The following is a 21456-nucleotide window of genomic DNA, read 5'->3' on the forward strand; positions in this document are numbered from 1 at the left end:
AAGGGATCCGGGATCGAATATCAATCGAAAGCTTGGAAATTTGACCAAAATTTTACAGAAAAGGGGATTATTGTAGATGTAACGGCAATCATTTCACCACGTTTTCTTCTTCGGGGGTTTGGCTCGGTCGGAGACGACAAATCTCCAGCCAGTGAACAAGTCACGTGTTTTTTTTTGCAGGGAACAAGTCACTTGACATTACATACTATCACCTCTGTTTCAATTATAATAAGTTTTCAATATTTCATTATATATTACACACAGACTGAAATGAGTGGACAAACACACTAAAACATGTCTATATAAATTCGGTTCAGGAAAAAGTTGGAACATCTTATAATTCGAACCGGAGGTGGTGCATTTTACCCGTCACGGTTAATTCAAAACTGTCAGTGTATCCTTTTCAGCACGAGTTTTACTAAGGTGCACTATAGCTTGGCAAGAAAGGAATACGATATAGACATACACCACCATGACGTGATGCTCATGCCGGGTGTGCCCAAGATAGATGTTGCAGAGTCTTAAGATGGATGAAATCATCAAATGTATAGAGCGACCGACATGATTGTCATTTTCCCGTTGAAAAAAAAGAAGAAACCGGCCTTAACGAGACACAGGTACGTCAAAGCCCGAGGTATGGCCCCTTGCAGCTTATGATACAATCATTGTCCTGACCAATCAACCACATGTCAGTCGTCTAAAGTGATATGCTTGTCCTAAATTACTTCAAATTGATTTTGTAGAACCTTGGTTTAGACCATGTTGCCCGAAAATTATTTTCGTTGCAAGCTATCAATATGGGACTACACAAAGATGCTCATCTAGAATTTCAATAATTGTAGGCATACATCATGACATACCAACAAACGTTAGGCGTCGAGGCCCGCAATGAAAGGTACATCAGTTGTTGGATACTCGAGGATGAGGTCCAAAAATCGCCACTTGGTAAAGAAAAGACATTGTTTCTTTTCTCAGAAAGATATGACTTTTCTTTAAGTTTGGTCGGTACTTCATGTCTTTTTCTTCTTCGAACCAGTTTCCATCACCGCCGCCGTCGGCGTCATCGATGTTTAAATAAAGGCCTAAAGAATATCGACTCTGCCAGTTCTTGATAGTTCAGATTTTGTCAAAACCGTGATCACCTTGTGCACTCCTGAGCATAATTCTAACTGTCACCCATGTTTTTTTCCGGAATAATTACGCAATCTCACTAAAGCGCCGGTGTATTTTTTTTAGCTTATAGGTTATGTAACGGCGATTATGCGAAGGAGGGAGGGGCGATGACGGCGGCGTGTCTTCAACTCGCTTCTATGTTTGTCCAAGTCAAGTAACGGTGCATTAACAAAATGGAGAGAAAAAGGGGAAGGAAACGAAAAAAAAGGCAAGCAGAGCAAGGCAACGCCAGAAGCAAAGCGGCCCCGTTCCTCGCGTGCGTGCAAGACCAGCGAGAGAGAGAAGCCGCCGCCGCGCAGCCGCCTCCGGTCTCCCCTCCTCCCCCTCCCCTTCCTCCGGCCGCCGCCCGCCGGTCCACCGCCGCCTGCCCCTCCTCGAGAAGCAAGGCCGGGGCCCCCGGTGCCCGGACGCCCGCCCGTCCTGCCCCCGCCGTCCGCGACCCGGCCGCGCCGTCCTCGCCCCCAGTTCGCCCGGATCTCGGAAGAGGAGGAGGAGGAGCGAGGTCTCTAGGGTTCCGCGGCGGTCCCGGTTCCCGCGCCCCGTCAGGTACGGCGAAAAATCTCAGCTTTCTCTCTGGCGTGCCCGGGGGGCCGTGTCGGGCGCCGAAATGGCTTGCCTGGAGCAGGGGGGGGGGGGGGGGGGGGGGGGCTCCTCCTGCGGCGGTTTCTCGCGCCGTGGGATGGACGGAAGCCGGTGGTTTCCTCCGCGGAACGCGGCGGGGGAGTAGTTGCGGCGGCGCTGGTTGGGTTGGTGGGGATTGACTAGTTCTTGACGGGAACGCGGTGTGCCCCTCGCTGAAAATTGGAGATGCAGGCAGGCCGGTCATGGCGGCTCTCAGGGGAGCTTGATTTATGCGTATTGCTCATGCCCTGTTGATTCAGTTTGGGTAGAGGCTAGTGGATTTCTGTAGGGTGGACGGGGTTGAGTTGTGAATCTGTGATGCGACTATGCCACTCCATGCATTTCGACTCATCCTATCAGCTTATGAGTGTACATTTCTACACTTTTAGCAGGAAGCAAGAACCTGAACCAGCCGATTGCATGGCTTCATATTCATAGGGCTGCACATGTTAGATCACAAGCAACTAGATGTGACGCACGACATTACGATTCTTGGTTTGCGGGCTATACCTGGCACTGCAAACCTAGGTCCTGCTCTCATGGTGGGATAACTCTGTACCTGTAACCTGCATCACCTTCACAATAAACCTGCCGTTGTTTGGTGCCGTTTGTTTTGCTCCCCATGACCCTGCCCATTGTCGCCGTAGCATCCGAATTTTTGGCTACTCTTTCTTCCTATAATTCTGTTCGTGTTTACTTCATTGTATATTTGATCCTATACAATGAGATTTTTGTCACCTCACTTCTGTTAAAATGTGCGTGCAGGTCGTTCAACGTTTGGCCAATCTTATCTTATCAGGAGTCTGCATTTGTCGGTACTGTCCTTAGAACCAGACTTCATTTGGGACCGGATTTCGGATGTGACAAATGCCCACCAAGGTGGCTGCTTCAGATGTCATCAGAGTAAGCACCTCAAGTGCCCCCAGCACATCGAGCCACGGTTCCGCACAAGATGACTACGAATCTTCAGGCGACGTGTATGTGTGGGGTGAAGTTATCTGTGAAAGCACTGCAAGAGCTGGCTCTGATGCGGTAATCAGGTCGGCTGTGAGGCAGGATGTCCTGCTACCGAAGCCCTTGGAGTCCCATTTAGTTCTTGATGTGTATCATGTAGATTGCGGGGTCAAGCATGCTGCTTTGGTCACGAAGAACGGGGAAGTATTCACATGGGGTGAAGAGTCTGGAGGACGCCTTGGCCATGGATCACGAGAAGATTATGCTCGCCCAAACTTAGTCAATTCATTAGCGGTTTCCAACGTGGATTTCGTTGCTTGTGGGGAGTTCCATACCTGTGCTGTGACAACAGCTGGGGAACTGTATACCTGGGGAGATGGAACGCACAATATTGGGCTTTTGGGCCATGGTACTGACATAAGCCACTGGATTCCTAAAAGGATTTCAGGAGCACTGGACGGTCTGCAAGTTGCTTATGTTTCTTGTGGAACCTGGCATACAGCCTTGATCACAACAATCGGTCAGTTATTTACCTTTGGTGATGGTACTTTTGGAGTTTTAGGCCATGGAAACCGAGAAAGTATTTCATGTCCGAGGGAGGTCGAGTCTTTATCGGGGCTGAGAACAATTGCTGTCGCCTGTGGTGTATGGCACACTGCAGCTGTTGTAGAAGTTATAGTGACCCAGTCGAGTTCAAGTTTATCTTCTGGAAAGCTCTTCACATGGGGAGATGGTGACAAACATCGACTTGGTCATGGTGACAAGGAACCAAGAGTTAAGCCGACATGTGTGGCTTCACTCATTGATTACGATTTTCACAGGATAGCATGCGGTCATGGCCTTACTGTGGGTCTGACAACATCTGGACAGGTTTGGAGCATGGGTAATACTGTTTATGGCCAGCTTGGAAATCATCGCTCAGATGGTAAGCTCCCATGTTTAGTCGAAGAGATTATGGGTGAACAGGTTGTTCAAGTTGCTTGTGGTTCCTACCATGTTGCAGTTTTAACAGTTAAGAGTGAGGTGTTTACATGGGGAAAAGGAGCCAATGGAAGGTTGGGCCATGGAGATATAGACGACAGGAAAATACCTACGCTGGTTGAAGCCTTACGAGACAGAGGTGTTCGGCACATTTCCTGTGGTGCGAACTTCACAGCGGCCATATGCCAACATAAGTTGATGCCAGGAGCGGAGCAGTCACAATGCACCTCATGTAGGCAACCATTTGGGTTTACCCGGAAGAGGCATAATTGCCATAATTGCGGACATGTCCATTGCAATGCGTGCACTTCGCGAAAGGTGTTGAGGGCAGCGTTGGCTCCCAATCCTGGAAAGCCTTACCGTGTTTGTGATTCTTGTTTTCTGAAACTGAACAATGCCATTGACTCCAGTGCAATCAATAAGAGGAAAGATACCGTGCCTCGCTACTCAGGTGAAAGCAATTCTGATAGTACTAAATTAGCTAAAGCAATTATCCCTAGTAATTTGGATATGATTAGAAGTTTGGATAGCAAGGCAGCAAAACAAGGGAAGAAAACAGACGCTCTTTCATTTCTTCGGTCTCCTCAAATGAGTTCACTTCTTCAGTTGAGGGATATTGCTTTATCTGGTGGGCCTGATCTGAGCAGACCAGTTCCAAGACCAACTCGCACACCAGCAGTTCGATCGGTAAATACTTCCAGGGCTGTCTCCCCTTTCTCTCGTAAGCCTAGTCCACCACGTTCTACCACACCAGTTCCGACAACTCATGGCCTTTCTATTGCGAAAAGTGCTACTGATAATCTTACGAAAAAGAATGAGATGTTAAATCAGGAAGTTGAAAGACTACGCGGACAGGTATCTCATTTTATTCATATGTCAGTATGTAGGCTTGGTTTTTTGGTGTGTTAGTTAACAGAAACCTAATTTATGCGTCTTGTTAGGTCGATAGTCTGAGGCACCGGTGTGAGGTTCAAGAACTTGAGCTACAGAAGTCTGCCAAGAAAGTACAAGAGGCCATGACGCTGGTTGCAGAGGAGTCTGCGAAGTCCAAAGCTGCAAAGGAAGTCATAAAAGCCCTAACAGCACAGGTAATATTGCCTGAGCTCCTTAAAAACACATGATTCAGTACTTAACTGTTATGTAACTGCAGTATTCCATGTTTATAAATTTTTCGGTTGTTAAGGTTGACAAGAGATAAACATGTTAATGGTGCTGTGGTGGAGGTTCGACATTGAAAGAGAAGACATATTTTTAACAAGAACAATTGTTTTAGTGTTGCCAGATTATACCATTTAATCTTAAAAACTAGTGATACAATATAAACTTTTGTATAGTTAGTACTACTTCCATTGGCTCTGTTACTGAAATCTGTTCTCTACTTATTATTGAATCTGCCTTTTTCCATGGCTTTTGTAGCTCAAGGACATGGCTGAAAGACTGCCTCCAGATGATGGCAACGATGCAAAGCAGTCACAGTTTCCAAACGGAATCGAGTCTCATGCTTCCATTTACTCTAGCATGGATTTGGATTCAGTTCACCAGTCACGGAATGAGTCTATCAATGCATTAAACATGCCTAGCCTGCACACGGGACGATCCTTGCACCCAAATGGAATCTCAGGTCAGCAGAGATCGCCGGGTGTTAATGAAAACAATGAAGTGAGTGCTCACAGACACAGGGTTTCAAGCCCCCATGACGGTGCACTTTCGAATCGAAGAGCACACAGCAGTAGTGATGACTTGTTCGCCTCGAGCCGCAGAGCGGCTGATAGTGCTAGCATGGATACTATGTCCCTCCAAAACGGCGAGGATGGTTACAGATCTCGAGGTACGTTGTCACTGTCCAGTACCGAAGTTAAGGCCGAATGGATTGAACAGTATGAACAAGGTGTATACATAACACTGACGACGCTTCTTGACGGGACTCGGGATCTGAAGAGGGTACGCTTCAGGTAATTTGATATTTTTCTCTCGTAAATACTGTCATGCCCTGTCTTGTTTCATTCATTAATAAATAGTATGACATGGTAGGCTATAACAATTCACTCTGAGAATAGAAGGCTGTTTGTTTGTTCCTGATTCAGCTGTCTAATCACCACATGTGTCGAGTGTTTTGTGTTACACAACTAACTCGGCCGGTTAATCAGCACCGCAGTTGCTGCCAACCTACTCTGCTAATAGCACAAAGCTCGTGGCAGGATCTCATTGAGAACCACAAGATGTTACTTGATTTTTTATGCCCACGTTTCCTTAATTTTGGCTGTTCCTCACCTCCTTTTCTTGAATTCCTAATATCCAGCCGAAGACGGTTCGGCGAGCATCAAGCGGAGAGCTGGTGGAACGAGAACCATGACAAGGTCTACGAGCGGTACGGCGTGAGGAGCTCCGAGCGAGTGTCGTCGGCCGCGTCGACCCGGTCAGCCCGGTGACCTGAGGACCGACCTGCTCTGCCCCGGCATCCATCGGAGATCACATGAGCTTCCAGGTATTGCCGATGAATCGTTGTCTTGTTTCCGTCGAGGCAGGCAGGCAGAGGCATACAGGGGCTTTGTAGTGCTGCCCTGATGTAATGTAAATATAGAGGTGACAATTATTAGTGTGGGAAAGAGGATGTGTTCATCAGAGCCTGGAATCACTCCTCTTTCCCCAATTCTGTAGCCAATTCGTGTTGTAAAATCCGCAGAAATTCTTCGGTCATCGTCTGCGGGAGTTTCTCCGTTGCATCCGTCTGTTTGTGCGCGCTGACGTGGCGTCGAGCAGAGCTAATATACATGATGATGATGATGATGATTGTGTTGTGGTGCAATATTGTCTGATGCAATTGTGATTCCATGTTGATGCATATTGTGGTGCAAAAAGGAGGAGTATCCATTTAAGGGATAAGCTTTTTCGAACAGAGGAGTATCTGCTACCTCTGTTTCTAAATATAAGATGGCTTAGATGGCCATGAATCCACGTGCAAAGGATTGGTTATCAGGCAATGGGGGATCATCTGTGGATTTAATAAAGAACAAAATGCTTATACGAAGATAAATAGAAGAGACAACCTTTCAGCGAATAATGCATCCTGTTTTTTTTTTAATTTGGCATCTTTCGTTAACGCTTTATTTTGCTTATACAGAGATTTGACTTCCAAATTTTACGGCGATAGAGGAGTAAAAATAACTTCATAATTATCCGCGGGTTACTCGACCATTATTAGGAGTTGATATCATGGTATCACTATCATGAATAAATTTTTGCATTCTGAATGGTTAATTGTAATTGTCGCAGATATTTGTCCGATTTCCGTTGAAACACATATATCTGTCTGATTTCCGTCATTGTCAACGTTTGACGACTGTGTTCACAAACAAACAATAATGTGAAAGGGTACTGCCGAATTTTCAAACAGACAATTTGAATCCGGACGCAAGCACGTCATTTTTCAAATGGAGGGTTTAGATTTGAACTTCAAATTCCCGAAATAAGTAAAGGGTTAATTGGATAAATGGCATTCAAATTCTGACAATTTCGAGAAACGCCGCTGCAATTTTCAAACTTTGAAAAACGGCACTGCAATTTTTGTAAACTTTGAAAAACGGCACTATAGTCTTTGAAAAATGCCACTGAAAATTACATTTTTCAAAATTTGGAAATCGCAATGAAATTTCTTGAAATCATCAGAATTCGAGTGGCATTTATCAAATTACCTTAAATAAAAGGCATCTGGTTAATACTCAAGATACCACGCGCAGCATTATCCTCCCGAATCTCACTCCTCCCCGCTCCAGATCCACCGAATCCCCCGCGGCGGCGCCGGCGCCGCCACCGGCGAGATGCCGCCGTCGAGGCACCCGCGGGAGCCGCTGTCCCTCGCGCTCCCGGGCGCTGGCGGCCGCTCGCAGGACTTCCCCTCGCTCTTCTCCGACCTCACCTCGCTCCTCCTCCACCACTCGCCCGCCGCCGCCTCCCCCCACGGCCGCGCCCCGGTCTTCTCCTCCTCCACGCTCTCCATCCCCGCCCCCGCCCCCTCCGCTCCGGCGCCGTCCCAGCCGCAGGCGCCGACGCCGCTGGAGCGGGCGGCCATCGGGGCGTGCGCGGGGGCGGCGGCGGGGGCCTTCACCTACGCGGCGCTGCTGCCGCTCGACGCCGTCAAGACCCGTCTGCAGGCCGGCGCCGCCTCGCGGGGCTCCTGGCAGGTGTTCGCCGACATCCTGCGCGCCGACGGGCCGCTCGGCCTCTACCGCGGCCTCTCCGCCGTCATCCTCGGCTCCGCCACCTCCTCCGCCATCTACTTCGGCACCTGCGAGCTCGCCAAGTCGCTGCTGCGCCCGCACCTGCCGCCCTTCCTCGTGCCCCCGCTCGCCGGCGCCAGCGGCAACATCTCCTCCTCCGCCATCATGGTGCCCAAGGAGCTCATCACGCAGCGCCTCCAGTCGGGCGCCGCCACGGGCCGCTCCTGGCAGGTGCTGCTCCAGATCCTCCAGAACGACGGCTTCTTCGGCCTCTACGCGGGGTACGCCGCCACCCTGCTCCGCAACCTCCCCGCCGGGGTGCTCAGCTACTCCTCCTTCGAGTACCTCAAGGCCTTCGCCCTCAGCAAGAGCAGCGCCGCCAACCTGACGCCGGGGGAGAGCGTGCTCTGCGGCGCGCTCGCCGGCGCGATATCCGCGGGGCTCACCACCCCGCTCGACGTCGTCAAGACGCGGCTGATGACCAGGGTGGGCGCCGCCCAGGGGAGCCGCACCGTGGTGGGCACCATGCAGGAGGTCATCGCGGAGGAAGGCCTGATGGGCCTGTCCCGGGGGATCGGACCGAGGGTCCTGCACAGCGCCTGCTTCGCTGCGATTGGCTACTGCGCCTTCGAGACGGCCAGGCTCATGATCCTCAAGTCATACCTTGAATCGTGCGAGAGGAAGGCCGCTGCCGAGACCAAGACCGGAGTTGCCGCTGCCTGAGTGTGTATGATTCCTTTCCTTCTTTCAGGAAGGTAATCGCTTGTTCTGGGTAGTGTGCACTTTTCTTGTAGCTACCTAGCTATGATATTATGCAGATGATGTACCAGCCAGATGTATTTGCTTTAGTGTCATTTAAATTCAGTTATAGAGTTGTTTCAAGGATACAACAAGTAATAATATGAAACAGTTGTGAATCTCTCATTTGTTTTGATTAGTGGTTACTTATTTGCAACATACATTTTCAGGTCGGTGTTTTCAGTAACGTTCCATCTCTGTCTGTCTGTCTGTCTCTCTCTCTCTCTCTCTCTCTGTTACGTGTATGTGAAGCGTGTGTGTGATTACAATGAAAGCTCACAAACCTTAACTTTTGGTGTTCGCCACTAACTCAAAGCATTCATGGTGTTTTTGACTAGTGCTACTGCTCAGAAAAAATATCACAGTTATAAAATGTTCTCAAGCATAACATATATAAGTTTGTGGACACTGAGACCACAGAAATTCATGTATGCCAGGTTTTGTTTCCTAATGTTCAGAAATAGCATCACAGTCGTAGAATAATTTCAAGCACACCGAATTATACAAGTTTATGGACATCAGAGTCCACATAAATCGTGTATGCCAGATGAGGTCATTTCAGGGGGTTAGACATAGCACTACTGCAAGCACACACAGTTCGACGCGAATGGACATGCTATGGTTCATCACTGGAAGTACTTTCTGCAGAATGAACTTGCTTCATGTGGGTAGTGAATCCTGATCATGTTCTCTAGGCACTTCTTGTAGGAGAAATCTGTAGGAGGGCCATCTGAGGATGCGACGTACAAGCACCTGGAGCTATGGAACTTTTGATGCTTAGCAACCTGCAAGCAGGGGAAGAAATTTCATCAAGTTTCCATTTCGGGTTTTGGTTCTTGTGATGCATCGGAAGACTGAAAGGTATGCTGCTTACCATTATGTAATTGTTATTCCCTGCCATCTTCTTTTCCTTCTCTGGGTGGTACATGAGAATATTTTCAACAATGAACCTTTCATCATCTCCAGAAAGCTTGATGCCATCCCTGCAAAATACGGGAATAGATGGACTGCGAGTAAGGATTACGAACATAGAGAAGAAGCCACTTGGGGTCTACAAGAGAAGGTGCACTTTTCAATCATTGCAGTTACTTGGACTTTGTGATGTTCAAACTTAAATCAAACAGTCATATCATCATTTACTTGAAGAAGTGTAGCTACTTTTCAGTACTTTGTGTCTTTTTAGAGTTGCAATGGGCTAGATATTATACCTTGATTCACGGATGATCCTCTTTACTTCTTTCATGATTGGATCAACTTGTGCATGTATCTGCTGTTCCGCTAGTGTAAAATTTGAACTCCCTCTTTGTTCACTATTGCTACCTCCCCGGTTTGGTCCATTTGATCTCCATGCTGGTCCTCTGCCAGTCTTGATGTTCCGTCCTCCATAGTTGGATGGTCCTGAATTGTGGAAGTTCGGGGCGCTTGTGGTATTGGCTCTTTGGGCTTTCCACCTACTGTTACCTCCACGGTGTGATCCCTCTGATTTCCAGATTGCACCTCTACCACCACGTCGACCCCTACCAAGATTATTGGTCTTTCTACTCCATCCGCCAGAGCTAGATGGCCCTGTAATGGCAAAGTTGCCCTGGCCTGCCACATTTGCTTTCTTCCAACTTGCGTTACCATCTTGTTGTGTTGCATCTGAGCTCCAATTACTATCAAGTTGTCTTCTCTGATAAACTTTCGTGGTAGAACTGCTCTGGTTCCATCCACTAGTACCACTTGATGGCCCTGTTATGGCAAAGTTGCTTGGGCCTGCCACATATGCTTTGTTCCAACACGGGTTACCATCTTGCTGTGTTGCATCTGAGCCCCAATTACTATTACGCTGCCTTCTCTGATAAACTTTTGTGGTAGAACTGCTCTGGTTCCATCCACTAGTGCCACTTGACTTTGTGGTGACATGTTTACCATGTTGCCAGTTTGCAACTGGCACTTTTTGGTGCCCTTGTTCAGCCCTCCAACCTTGAAGATCATGCAGTAGGAGATTTGATTTTGGCCTGTCTGTCCAAGAGATTGGACTGTTTCCTCCCAAACATAAGACTTCATCCTCTTCGATTTCATCTTCTTGAAGGTTGTCAACATCATACAAGCAGGAACCGTATGGAACAATCATATTATCTTCAGTGGCTCTTGTTGTTTCTACCTCTGTGAGGAATTCATATAAACCATACCCTCCAAGGTTCTCATTGCTTGCTGACTGTAAAAGACCAAGAGGTTCAGAGGAGAAGGGAGAAAATAATTGCATGCTGCACACATGAGAGAACATAGGCAGGTGAAATGTTCGTTGTACCGTGTTCCCATCATTCCAGTGGATTTTGAAGGCTGAACCAGTCCCAATTGGTGCAGGATTGCCCCAAGAACAGGTAGACACAACGCTATCCAACTGATCAGAATAGACCTTCTCTGCACCCTCCTCGAAGCATTGCAATGGCCTCTGCAACATGTTTTTCTCGGTGTTTTAATCAATGTCAACACCTGCTCAACAAAATGGGGGGTTCAAAACAAAATGAAATGGAGAACTTACAGCGCGTGTAGCCTTCATGAAGGGTGCCTGAATCTTGAGGGCCTTGAATGTGGCCTTGTAACCATAGCTGTTGAAGCCATGCAAGTTACCTGTGCAGGTTATGCTGCTTGCAACAGTTGTCAGGTGTTCTTCGAGAACTGATTTTGTAACCATTCCAACTGCCTTGGAAAGGTGCTGGAAGGATGGTCGAAAGCATAAAAAGAAGAAAGTAGAACATGAGTAATGCTTTAATAGAAGCTACTAAATTCATCATAATAAAGGTAAAAAGGCAAGAACTAGCTGGACCTGTGTGACTCGACCAAAGGCAGAGGAAATTCCAAACCCTTCCCGAACTCGTTGGATGCTGTAGGGCACAGACCTGGTAGTGTCGATCAGATCCATCACAGGGATGCATGCATCCATTGCTGTTCCCCAGACATCACCACTCTCCCCAGTTGAGTCTTTATCCATTGTGATTACCAACGCCAGTTCGCCCTTCTGTTCTGTACCGGAGTTCTGGACCCAACACGTGTCTTGTGGTTCAGCCCATATTATGTTCACCTCCTGAACTCGTGGATCACCTGGGAGAAAAATGCAAGAGAACATCTGTTTAGTAAGCAGAATTGCATAAGCACTATCAACATATTCATCTGGATTTTCTATATGCATGATACCTAGTATGACTGAACTTTTGGTTTACCTTTTATGATTGTGTCCAGGAGTATAGGAGAAATGGTATTGGCCATCAACTGGACAACTCGCGCAGAAGATTCAGATTGTGTGGTGACACTTTTAGTTAGGAAAAACTGCAAACAGGAGACCTGTTCTTCGTCATCTGCATCCTGGTAGCACATATATTCGCTGCAAAGAAGAAATGTCAGATTATGTTCAGAAATTAGAGAATAGACCATTTAAAGCTCATGCTTGATTTTCTCAATGTAGCATGCCTAAATCCCAATGAAGGACATTATTCAACTTAAGTTACCAAATAAACAACTCAAATCTTAGCGGATCTAAAAATTAAATCCAACCATTGGAATATTCTTTCAGAAGAAGCCTCATGTGCTATTTCAAGGTTAAAACCATAAAAGGTCGTAGCACCTTGAGATCACAACTCTCTTCATAAGTTGATTCACCTGCCCCTTCTTCTTTCCGCATCTATATATTTCTTTCTGGCATTTCTGAAGAATACCTTGCATACTTATGTTCATTTCATCCAGTTGCTTCTGTGAGGGCACAAAATGATTTCTTCAACATATAGTCTTGATGATATGCTGAAAAACAATTATACTATTTGAAAAGTAGGAGAAAAGGAAAAATACCTTGTCAAGGTGAATGTGGCCAACAAGACAATGTGTTGCTTGAATATTTTGTTGTTGATAACTGAAACAAGACAATGATCGTGAGCCTAGCAGAGTATACGCTGAACTGGACTGATCTAAGATTCCAAGTTCAATACGATGTCAAGCAACAACAAATTGCTAGTCTTGTTCATGTTTGATGATTCACTCATGTGAAACTAATACTAAAGTGCATAGTTTGGAAAAATAGTATGTAACTTGGGGCAGAAGGAACATTGTAGTATGATAAATAATTATGGAAGTATGAACGGTACATACTGGATTGAGAACTCAGTAGCACAGTCTTCTACTTTGGTCCTCTTTAAGCAGGCTTGAACTGCGAGTGATGCTCTTTCCATGCAGAAATTATCCCCACAAGAGCATTTATTTAGATACAAAATTATTTTTTGGTCATTTTCATTCCTAGAGCTAGCTCGTGTAAGTAGTACTTCCTGTAAATGCAACAACCAGAAGTCAGAACATATGAACTAAGTCTTAGATGGAACTGAACAAATGCGCCTCTCACCTTCATCGAGTCCCATGAGGCCATGTTATTCTGATTTGGGTCTAACACTGCCTTGTATGCAGCATTTGTAACTGCAGTGGCTGCCAAGATACCAACGGGATCTCCTGGTGTCACAGAACTCGATGAGTTTCTCGAGTCAAACTTGACAACTGAATTTCCACATGAGTTTCTTATGGTTCCATCATAGCATGCTACAACATCCCGGAGCATTGCCATCATATTCTTGAAGAGAACGCCCGGCTCCACAAGTCCTTTAGATGCGCGTATTGTCTTCTCCCTTGCAGATATTGAATGGAGTAGGTCCTCATATGGGTTCAGTCCATTGCAAAGTGAGTTCCTGACAAAACCATGTGCCTCCAAAGGATGGCAACCATTGGTGCTGCTGCCACACTTGCTTAGTGACTTGGATACGCAATCCTCTACCAAGCTGCCAGAATATAATCTTCCGTTGCGCTGCAGCTGATGTCCCAAGAAACCAATCTGCTCCACTACTTTGGTCATGGCTGAATCTCTCTTTTGGTCAACCAAGAAGCGAATGTCAGAAGAAGTAATGAAGTCCACAATTGGTTTCCGTAACTTGTCAAGATCAAGTGTCTGATGCTGAATTGTCTGTGGTATTGGATTCTGGACATTGAAGTCTCTCAGGCTTACGCTGAAACCATCGGTAAATAATGATTCCATTAGTAGGGGCTGCAGAAGATTCAGAAATTCTATGGCCTCCCTTGGATTCTTCGTGGACAGAACTGATGAGATGGTAATAGTGCCAGCAACCAAGTCTCTGATTAATATTTTGTTTTCCTGTGGTAGTACCGTCTCTAGAATCTGAGCGAAACTCCACTCTGGTCGACCTGATAGTCGCTTCTTGGGAATCAACCCTGCCGTGAACATTGCATTTAAAAGTTCATTGGCCTCCCTTCTGGAATACTTTCTAGCAGACATTTTCTTTAAAGCTAGTAAGCAATCATTCTTGAGCTGAAAATTCAGCTTTGCATTGTGAGAGCTGACCAGCTGCTTCTCCACCGTGAAGAGCTCTATAGCTTCAGCCCTTGCTGACACCGACCTTGGGAAGAAAATGTGGACACAGTCGCCATCGAAATCTGCCCCAAGTGGTCCACATATGAGTGGGTTGATCTTGATGGTGTGATCAGTATGTACACGGACATACATTGCTTGGACTGAGTGCTTGTCGGTGCTTGGTGGCCTGTTGACAAATACCGCATCTCCATCCAGAATTCTCCGGTTGACCGTTTCACCGACCTTCAGTATGGTCCGTTTCTTATTTGCTTTCCCCACATCCAAGGAGTGCATGATAGAATTAGCATCTTCATGTGTCAGGCAAAGACCTCTATCCATCATGCCTTGCAGCTGAGCAATGTTGTAGTCTGTCACACGCTCTTGTACTGACATTCGCCTTGCTACTTCACCAGGCACTCCTACCACATTCATAGGAATGTATGGGTCACCTGTGATCACACCACGGCATGAGAAGCTTGAGCTCTTGCTGATGCAGAGTGACTTCATCTTTTGCTGCCATTGTTTTGTTGCAGGCAGACTTTTAAAGGTGATATCTTGAGGACCCTATGAAAGATACATGACACCAGATATGAACACACAGTTTTGATCAAGTAGATAGTATGCACTTCATTTACATATTATCTACATACCCTTGCTGTTCCTGCATGCTTGATGTAGTCAGCAATGGCAACCTGAAGATCATCTGCTTCCACCTCATGTTCTTTGAAGGTTGGGGGGCCAACCCTTGAGTTGTTGATTCTATGTACGTTGAGTACGATTTTCCTCAGCAGGTTTGTGGAGGCATCCTAAAGAAGGGAGAAAAAAGTCAGGAGTGAGGGTGTAACGAAGGAAATTCTGATGCAACCAAAAGTACATGAGTGATGAGTCTCAAAAGGTACTTACCGGAGAGCACATGAGTGTTTCATCTAAAACATTGTAAGCGCGGAGGCAGTTTGGTGGAACAGGGAGATTGCTCATCACAAATCCATCCTGAAGAATATATCCCTTAGCAGCAATCTGCCTTCTTGTTTTTTCTGAGATCTTCTCCATTATTTTCTGAACCTAAGAAACAGAAGAACAAAATGTGAGTATCTCTAGCACCTATTAAATCTTGAAGTATTCATTAATTTGTCTTGTCATAACCATTTCTAATGCAAAGCAGAGCAACTAAGCTCTGAGACTTTTGTTCTACATCCTCCTCCCTTGCAGGGTGGCTTTTGCTATGAGAGCAACAAGTCTCTGTCTAGTACTAGTACCTCTTCTGCGAATAAACGATGGCAGTGGGAGCTGCCCTTCGTGTGAAAGCCAAATTGATCGAGGAAGCTCCAAAATCCCTCTTCCAGTTCTTTCCTGGATGGCACTCTCAGCTCCAAGGTAAGGGCTCCATTGGATTTCTTGACTTTTGCAACATGTATTGGTGGGAGATCCTGGAAGAAGAGGAATGCAGAATTTGAAAAAGGAAATAATAGTGGCTGGTTAGTTAGAGGGATTAAGGGAAAAAATACTCCAATTAAAAAATTTGAACCATGGCAAGACATAATTAATTGGTGCTTGTACTGTACATATGGCATGCTCCTCAGAAACTAAAACCAGAAACTAACACTAGCCACCAATAACTTAACTAATAGTCTTAATTTAAATTTGAAATTTGAGTGGAGATTTGTACTGTTTGAGGGTTGGGTAATGTGGTGGAATTTAGCCATAACAGACGTCTAGGCTACTGCACAATGTGTGTTAAATAAAGCATGGCATCTGCTTCCTTTGGAGATAATTGATATTGTAGTTGCTGCATGCATTTTAAACTCTGCACCTGTTGCTTTTGAATTGGATCATACATCTTTCTGGGAAGATCCAAGTTATGCTAGTGTCACTTCCAAATTCCAGCTCATCATCTTCTCTGACTGCTGTAGTGTTTAAGCTGAACTACTTGCACTTGTTTTGTATTTAGCTGCTTAACGCTATCTCTGCACCAGCAACTTTTTGTTTTTTTTTCATCGTCAACGATTCAGTTACGATCTATCTAGCAATAGATTCGGCTACCTTGAGATTTTCTCGGACATTAGAGTGAGCTACATATGAATGTGCATGTTATGCATACCAACCCGACCCTATTAATGCAACTTAAAGGAGAGTTGAAAAGTTTGATCTCCTTCGTCAGTTATCACTTAATTACCTGACAGTATGAACATGAGGTGAAGTTGCTCTCCTTTTCCACACTTTTCTGTTTCTGTTGCAAAGTACAGAACTTCCATGTTAATTCTAGCCACTAAATCACTGATCAAAGTATATGCCTAGGGAGGGTTTAATTTCTGCATGTACCTTGCAGTTCTTGAACTGGAGGCAGCTGAAGCAGATCATGTTGAGTATCTTCGTCAGCTCGGCGATATGGCTTGGGTGGTAGACAGACACGGGCAGCTTGATGAACCCGAAATGACCTTCAGCCAGCCATGAGAAGACGAGTTTTGTCAGAAAAAAATAAATGAAGGTGCAGTATGCACATATATGGGCTGATTCAGAATCTTAGATCAAAGATTGCAGAACCTAACATGGATGTGCATGCCAAATTTCCAGGTGGGCAGAATCGCTGTCATTACAACAATCTCTTTGACAGCTCAGCTCAGGAACACACTATATATCAGTGGAGGTAAATGCTGCGGCATTTATTTTTACCAACAATGTCTCTGACAGTGCACAACAGTAAACTGAACGGCCAGGTGTGACCATTATCATATCCAACAGTTTATTATGTTCCTAGAAAGTGATCTAACCGAGGCAACTAAATTTTCTATCTTCCAGTAAACTGTCTAGCTGAATATTTTGCAGGTGGAATGAGATGCTGTTATTTCAGCCGACTTTTTTGAGTATTGCCAAAAGCATAGGAACAAGAGATACCTATCCTATCAGTTGAGACAAATGCTGATGCAGAACTGATTTTGCCAAGAATACTCTGACAATGTATAACACTCAAGTGAGTAGTCAGATCAGCTGTTATCATATCAAACTATTTGTGTTTCAACAGAGTGATCTTGCCTAGGTAACTATACTTGTACTCGAATAAACTGAACTTTAGTTGAATATCGTTCAGTTTGGTTTTATCTAGTTTCAGGAACCTGAAAAATAATCTCAAGTTCGGTTCCAAACTACCTGTGCAGGATTATCACACACTGAACTAGGCAACTAGCTAGCCCACCAAGAAGTTTTATCTGGATGTTTGTAGACGTGAAGTGGCACTATTCATCGCTAAATCAAAGGGGCACACCACTGTTCGTAGAAACCTAGAAAATCAGGTGAGTCATGACCCAGATTTCTGTTTATTTTGTTCATAAAAACCTATGAAAAAGCAGATCTTCTTTTGACTTGAAAGTCTCAGGCAATATGCTGAAGTGTGAAACAGCTGCAGCTTACCCTATCACACCCAATTCAATTACCTATGCTCCTGTAAACAGCTAGTTTAGTTTTGTCAAACTTGGATTTGGTTTCTAACTTGACACATGCTAAACTGTCGAAAATTTTAGCCGCATGTTTGCAGACGTTTACTGATGCTTCCATTATTTTTCCCCGTGCATGGATTAATTGATGGGCTAACCAAGGAAGCTACTGGCCGGGTTGATTTTGTAGCAGGTATAAAACAGAGAGGAGCCAGTGAGTCACCTTCACACTTGGCGAGGTCGGTGGCGCCGCAGGAGTCGCAGTGGCCGAGCTGCAGCGGCAGGCCCAGCGCCGGGTTCCCGGCCAGCTGGCTCGGGTGCGTCACCGGGAACTCCTCCTTCATCGGCTGCGCCTTCACCTGCAATGCATGCGACCATCAATGTCGTTGGTTAATCACCGCTGCTTTGCTATGAAGGAGGAGGGGGAGGAGAAGATGAAGAGGAGGCCATGATTGGTTGGTTGGAATGAAAGAGGAGAAGAAATGCTTGGCGATTACGATCTCCTGGTTGGAGGCGACGGCGAGGCTGATGCTGGTGACGGTGCCCTCCGCGACGAACGTAGGGTCGTCGCCGGCCTCCATCGCCGGTGCTCTGGGCGAGCTGCACCGATGGATGGATGGATGGATGGATCGATTGGAAGAGAGTTGAGTGAGAGTGAGGGAGCGAGGGAGCTGGGTTGTGAGGGAGCTGGGTTGAGAGCTAGCCATCTTTCACTCACTGGCCAGCACCCAACTGCAGTAGCACGCATTAAGTGTATGTCTCCTAATTAAAAAAAGAAAAGGAAAAGAAAAGAAAAGGTGCCCCTTCAAAAAAAGAAACCCAAAAGTGCTGTCTGTTTCTCTTCTAGTTTCTTCCATCTGTTTATCTGGTTCTCACCCATCTATAAAAGTTGACCAAATTTATATTAAAAATTATCAACATCTACAGCATGAAACAAGTATAACACGAACATAGATTTCATGATGAATCTAACTTTATAAAACTTTATGGTGCACCACAGAGGTATGGTCTTCAGTCAAACTTCATAACACTGATATTTTATTTTATTTTTGCGGGGTAAGGAAGCCGGTACATGCAAAATTGGATTTGACCATAAAAAGCCTCAACCCTCACATAAGATAGTCTCCTTCCGCTCCCGGATGCATATGCACTTGGGATGAACGGTAAAACATGTTGTGCTTTGATCATGCATGTGCAAAACAAGTTCCTTCCATTAAGATATGCTTAAGGCCTAGTTTGGCAACAAAGTTTTTCCAAGACTATAGTAACCGAAATCCTCGGTATTCCAATGCGCGGGCAATGTGTACTTCAGTTTTTAGAAACCACATTTGTTCTTAGTTTTAGCAAAACTATGAAGGTGTTTGGCAAATGCAGTTTTTCTCACTTCCCCCTGGTTTGACGGATTATTACATTGCTTGCATAGTCTAGAACCAAATTCAGTTGCACTCGACCTGAGCCTATGCATGCTAACGGCCGCCGCATGTAGCCTTGCTTATATGCATCTACTCATCCCATGTACCAGATTATCTCTTGTATCTCTGGCCGCATAGAATCGATCAGTGTATGACTGCTCCAATGATTGATCGATCTAAGCGTGTGTTTCCAGCCCGCGTTGTAGTGTTTTACTCATGTATGCTGATCATCAGGGCAGAGCTATGTGTATAGCTAAGGGGGCCATGGCCCCCTCCCCCCAGCCCAATGCAAATCGTTGAAGGGATTTTTTTTCAGAGGACTTAGATGGAAGCAAATATTCTCATTCGGCCCCTCCAAAAATCCATACTATGCTACGTATGACTGTCTCAGGAAGTCAGGATCAATCAATCTACTCCCCAATCTAATCTAGACGCCGCCCCTTGTTGCACTGGCACAATACTGAAAAGATTAAAGAGATCAACGTCGGAGTTGTCAAGTGGAAGTCAGTTGTAGGAATGGTAGAGTAGTCGATGTACAAGAGCACGTACTTTCTTCCCAGGTAGGTTGCAGAGAAGACAGGACAATGGCGGATGATGACGGCTGGAAGAAGTCACAAGCATCTCTTAGTTTACAGAAAAAAGAGGCCATGACTCCTTTTTCAAATAACGCAAAAAAACCACAGTATCTGATATATTACGGTTTATAAAACTAAGGTATTAATTGATGCCAAACATGTCAGCATTTAAAACCGCGTTTTTTAAACCACGGTATTCTTGTAAAACTTCAAGAATACCGAGCTGTCAAACGCAGCCAAATGGGTGTGGGGTTTTGGCTCCCAAGCTCAAATGCGGAAAAAACAAAACCTATGTTCCAAAAAGACTATTTTTGAGAGAATTTTGGAGTGCTGATTTTATTATTTCTGCCCATACCTCCACGAATGTGATTTCATTACGAAAAGTAGCACACGTGTTGAAAATTAAGCAATGTGTGTTGTAAAAAAATCCCAATTTTTTATTTTTATTTTACTATACATGGCAGGAGCACTTGAGCTGAGGATTATTCGAAATTGCTTTTATGCTTTGATCATGTGGTAAAGCAGCTGGGTTCCTTTTTTTTTGAAAGATCCAGCATTGCTGGCATTCATTGATAATAGCAGGAAGCAGCGGAAAACAACAAGGTGGTGAAGGTCCTAGGACCAAAGGATCCGAAGATCAAAAGACAAAAAGAAAAACAGCAGCTCTAGTAGCTGCAGCACAACACTCCTTACAAACCACACTAGACAGCACAAGACAGCTCCGACTCCGACAGTGGACTACTAAGGAAACCGAGCAGGGGTGGCGTCACGGAGGATTACCGAACGAACCACCTGTCACGCGTCATCGTATACCACCGGTCTCCCACCGCGGCTTCGACTTCACAGCAACAGACAGTCGAGGCACTCCCGCGAACACGCCAGAGAAGAAGAGTCGGCTACCATGACCAGGGTCACGCCTCCGACATTGCTCACCGCCGTCATCGTTGCCACAGGAGCCACCGTGCACGCCCAGTCGTAGGAAGGCACCACAGGGATCAAAGTCTTCAAGACGGCGCCCTAAAGAGGGGAACGACGTTCAAGACGACGCCACCGCCCGACCCTGCGGCAGGATCTAGGTTTTCACCTGAAGTACTTGATCCGGGAGATCCGGGTGTGAGATTCCCGACGACACCTCCAAGGAGGATGGCGACGCCCACAGGCGCCGTCGCCGCCGGCCGGTCAGCACCGGCCAGGCTTTCACCCAGGGCAGCCACTCCCACGCAGCAGCCGAAGTCGACCCTTTGCCTCCACTGAGCCGTGCACCCCACACACAGCAAGCGCGCCATCGCTGTGCAGGGCCACCATCAAGCCTCCCCCGACGACGGGCCTGCAGACACCAGAACAGGTCCTGCACCCCGCATCCAAACCGCGGCCAGGCCCCTCTGCACCAGCACCGCCCGCGGTCGCGAACCGGCCGCAGTCACCATGTGCCACCACGTCCGGATCCGCGCTGCCCGGAGCTCTCTTGCCCAGCATGCCTCCTACGCGCCAGATCCCGGCGTCTCGGAGCCCGACGCACGCCACCCGCGACCGGCATGCCCTCCATGGTGGTGGCCGCCCTCCATGGTGGTGCTGCTGTTGCTACCTCTCCTTAGTACAGCCACAAGCACACATGCACACACGCTGATGACGTCGGGACTGACTGTCAGTCGGTTGAATTAGATTTGGATCAGTCACCCTCTCTTTTGGACATGCAGCATGTGTTGTGATGTGGCATGTGCGTGTGCGCGTGAGCTAGCTTAGCTCTGGCTGGCCGTGGCGCGTGAGCTATCTAGCTCGGGCTTGCCGCGTCCCTATGTGAGCTAGGTAGCTCCGGCTGGCCATGGTTAAAACAACTCTAGCAGACCCCGCATCCGGCGCGAACCCGCATAATTTCGGTAATTACACAGGCTTAGTCCATTTTTCTGGTCA

General features: G+C 46.4%; 3 protein-coding genes and 1 long non-coding RNA gene across 6 annotated transcripts; 3 read left to right on the top strand and 1 right to left on the bottom strand.

Annotated features, from left to right (window-relative positions):
- Positions 1–1369: 1369 nt before the first annotated feature.
- Positions 1370–6535, top strand: LOC123080907 (PH, RCC1 and FYVE domains-containing protein 1). 2 transcript variants are annotated; one of them, XM_044503852.1, is made up of 6 exons: positions 1370–1719; positions 2560–4584; positions 4671–4817; positions 5146–5557; positions 5668–5681; positions 6029–6535. In XM_044503852.1, the coding sequence occupies exons 2-6, from the start codon at positions 2662–2664 to the stop codon at positions 6080–6082; spliced, it is 2550 nt and encodes an 849-aa protein (XP_044359787.1). In that variant the 5' UTR covers positions 1370–1719; positions 2560–2661; the 3' UTR covers positions 6083–6535. The 2 variants fall into 2 exon arrangements, with proteins under 2 accessions (XP_044359787.1, XP_044359786.1); XM_044503851.1 differs by having other exon boundaries at positions 5146–5681.
- A 906-nt stretch (positions 6536–7441) lies between these two features.
- LOC123080908 (protein MITOFERRINLIKE 1, chloroplastic) lies at positions 7442–8865 on the top strand. Its single transcript, XM_044503853.1, has one exon. The coding sequence runs from the start codon at positions 7548–7550 to the stop codon at positions 8667–8669; it is 1122 nt and encodes a 373-aa protein (XP_044359788.1). The 5' UTR covers positions 7442–7547; the 3' UTR covers positions 8670–8865.
- A 264-nt stretch (positions 8866–9129) lies between these two features.
- Positions 9130–18257, bottom strand: LOC123080906 (DNA-directed RNA polymerase V subunit 1). Of its 2 annotated transcripts, none has more exons than XM_044503849.1 (18): positions 18056–18257; positions 17782–17917; positions 16450–16565; positions 16304–16357; positions 15387–15557; positions 15034–15192; positions 14781–14936; positions 13117–14694; positions 12870–13042; positions 12573–12633; positions 12352–12476; positions 11951–12111; positions 11557–11831; positions 11272–11445; positions 11038–11181; positions 9953–10944; positions 9619–9727; positions 9130–9529 (listed from the first exon to the last, which is right to left on the bottom strand). In XM_044503849.1, exons 1-18 carry the CDS (start codon positions 18137–18139, stop codon positions 9371–9373), a joined length of 4827 nt encoding a protein of 1608 aa, XP_044359784.1. In that variant the 5' UTR covers positions 18140–18257; the 3' UTR covers positions 9130–9370. The 2 variants fall into 2 exon arrangements, with proteins under 2 accessions (XP_044359784.1, XP_044359785.1); XM_044503850.1 differs by lacking the exon at positions 17782–17917 and adding an exon at position 17536 and having other exon boundaries at positions 17957–18257.
- Positions 14686–18021, top strand: LOC123080909 (uncharacterized). Its single transcript, XR_006438581.1, has 7 exons — positions 14686–15214; positions 15340–15504; positions 16457–16615; positions 16702–16844; positions 16954–17164; positions 17283–17417; positions 17752–18021. It is a non-coding gene; the product is annotated as an uncharacterized lncRNA (long non-coding RNA).
- Positions 18258–21456: the final 3199 nt, after the last annotated feature.

The sequence above is a fragment of the Triticum aestivum genome, chromosome 3D (assembly GCF_018294505.1).
Source record: "Triticum aestivum cultivar Chinese Spring chromosome 3D, IWGSC CS RefSeq v2.1, whole genome shotgun sequence".
In the NCBI taxonomy this organism is placed as follows: Eukaryota; Viridiplantae; Streptophyta; class Magnoliopsida; order Poales; family Poaceae; genus Triticum; species Triticum aestivum.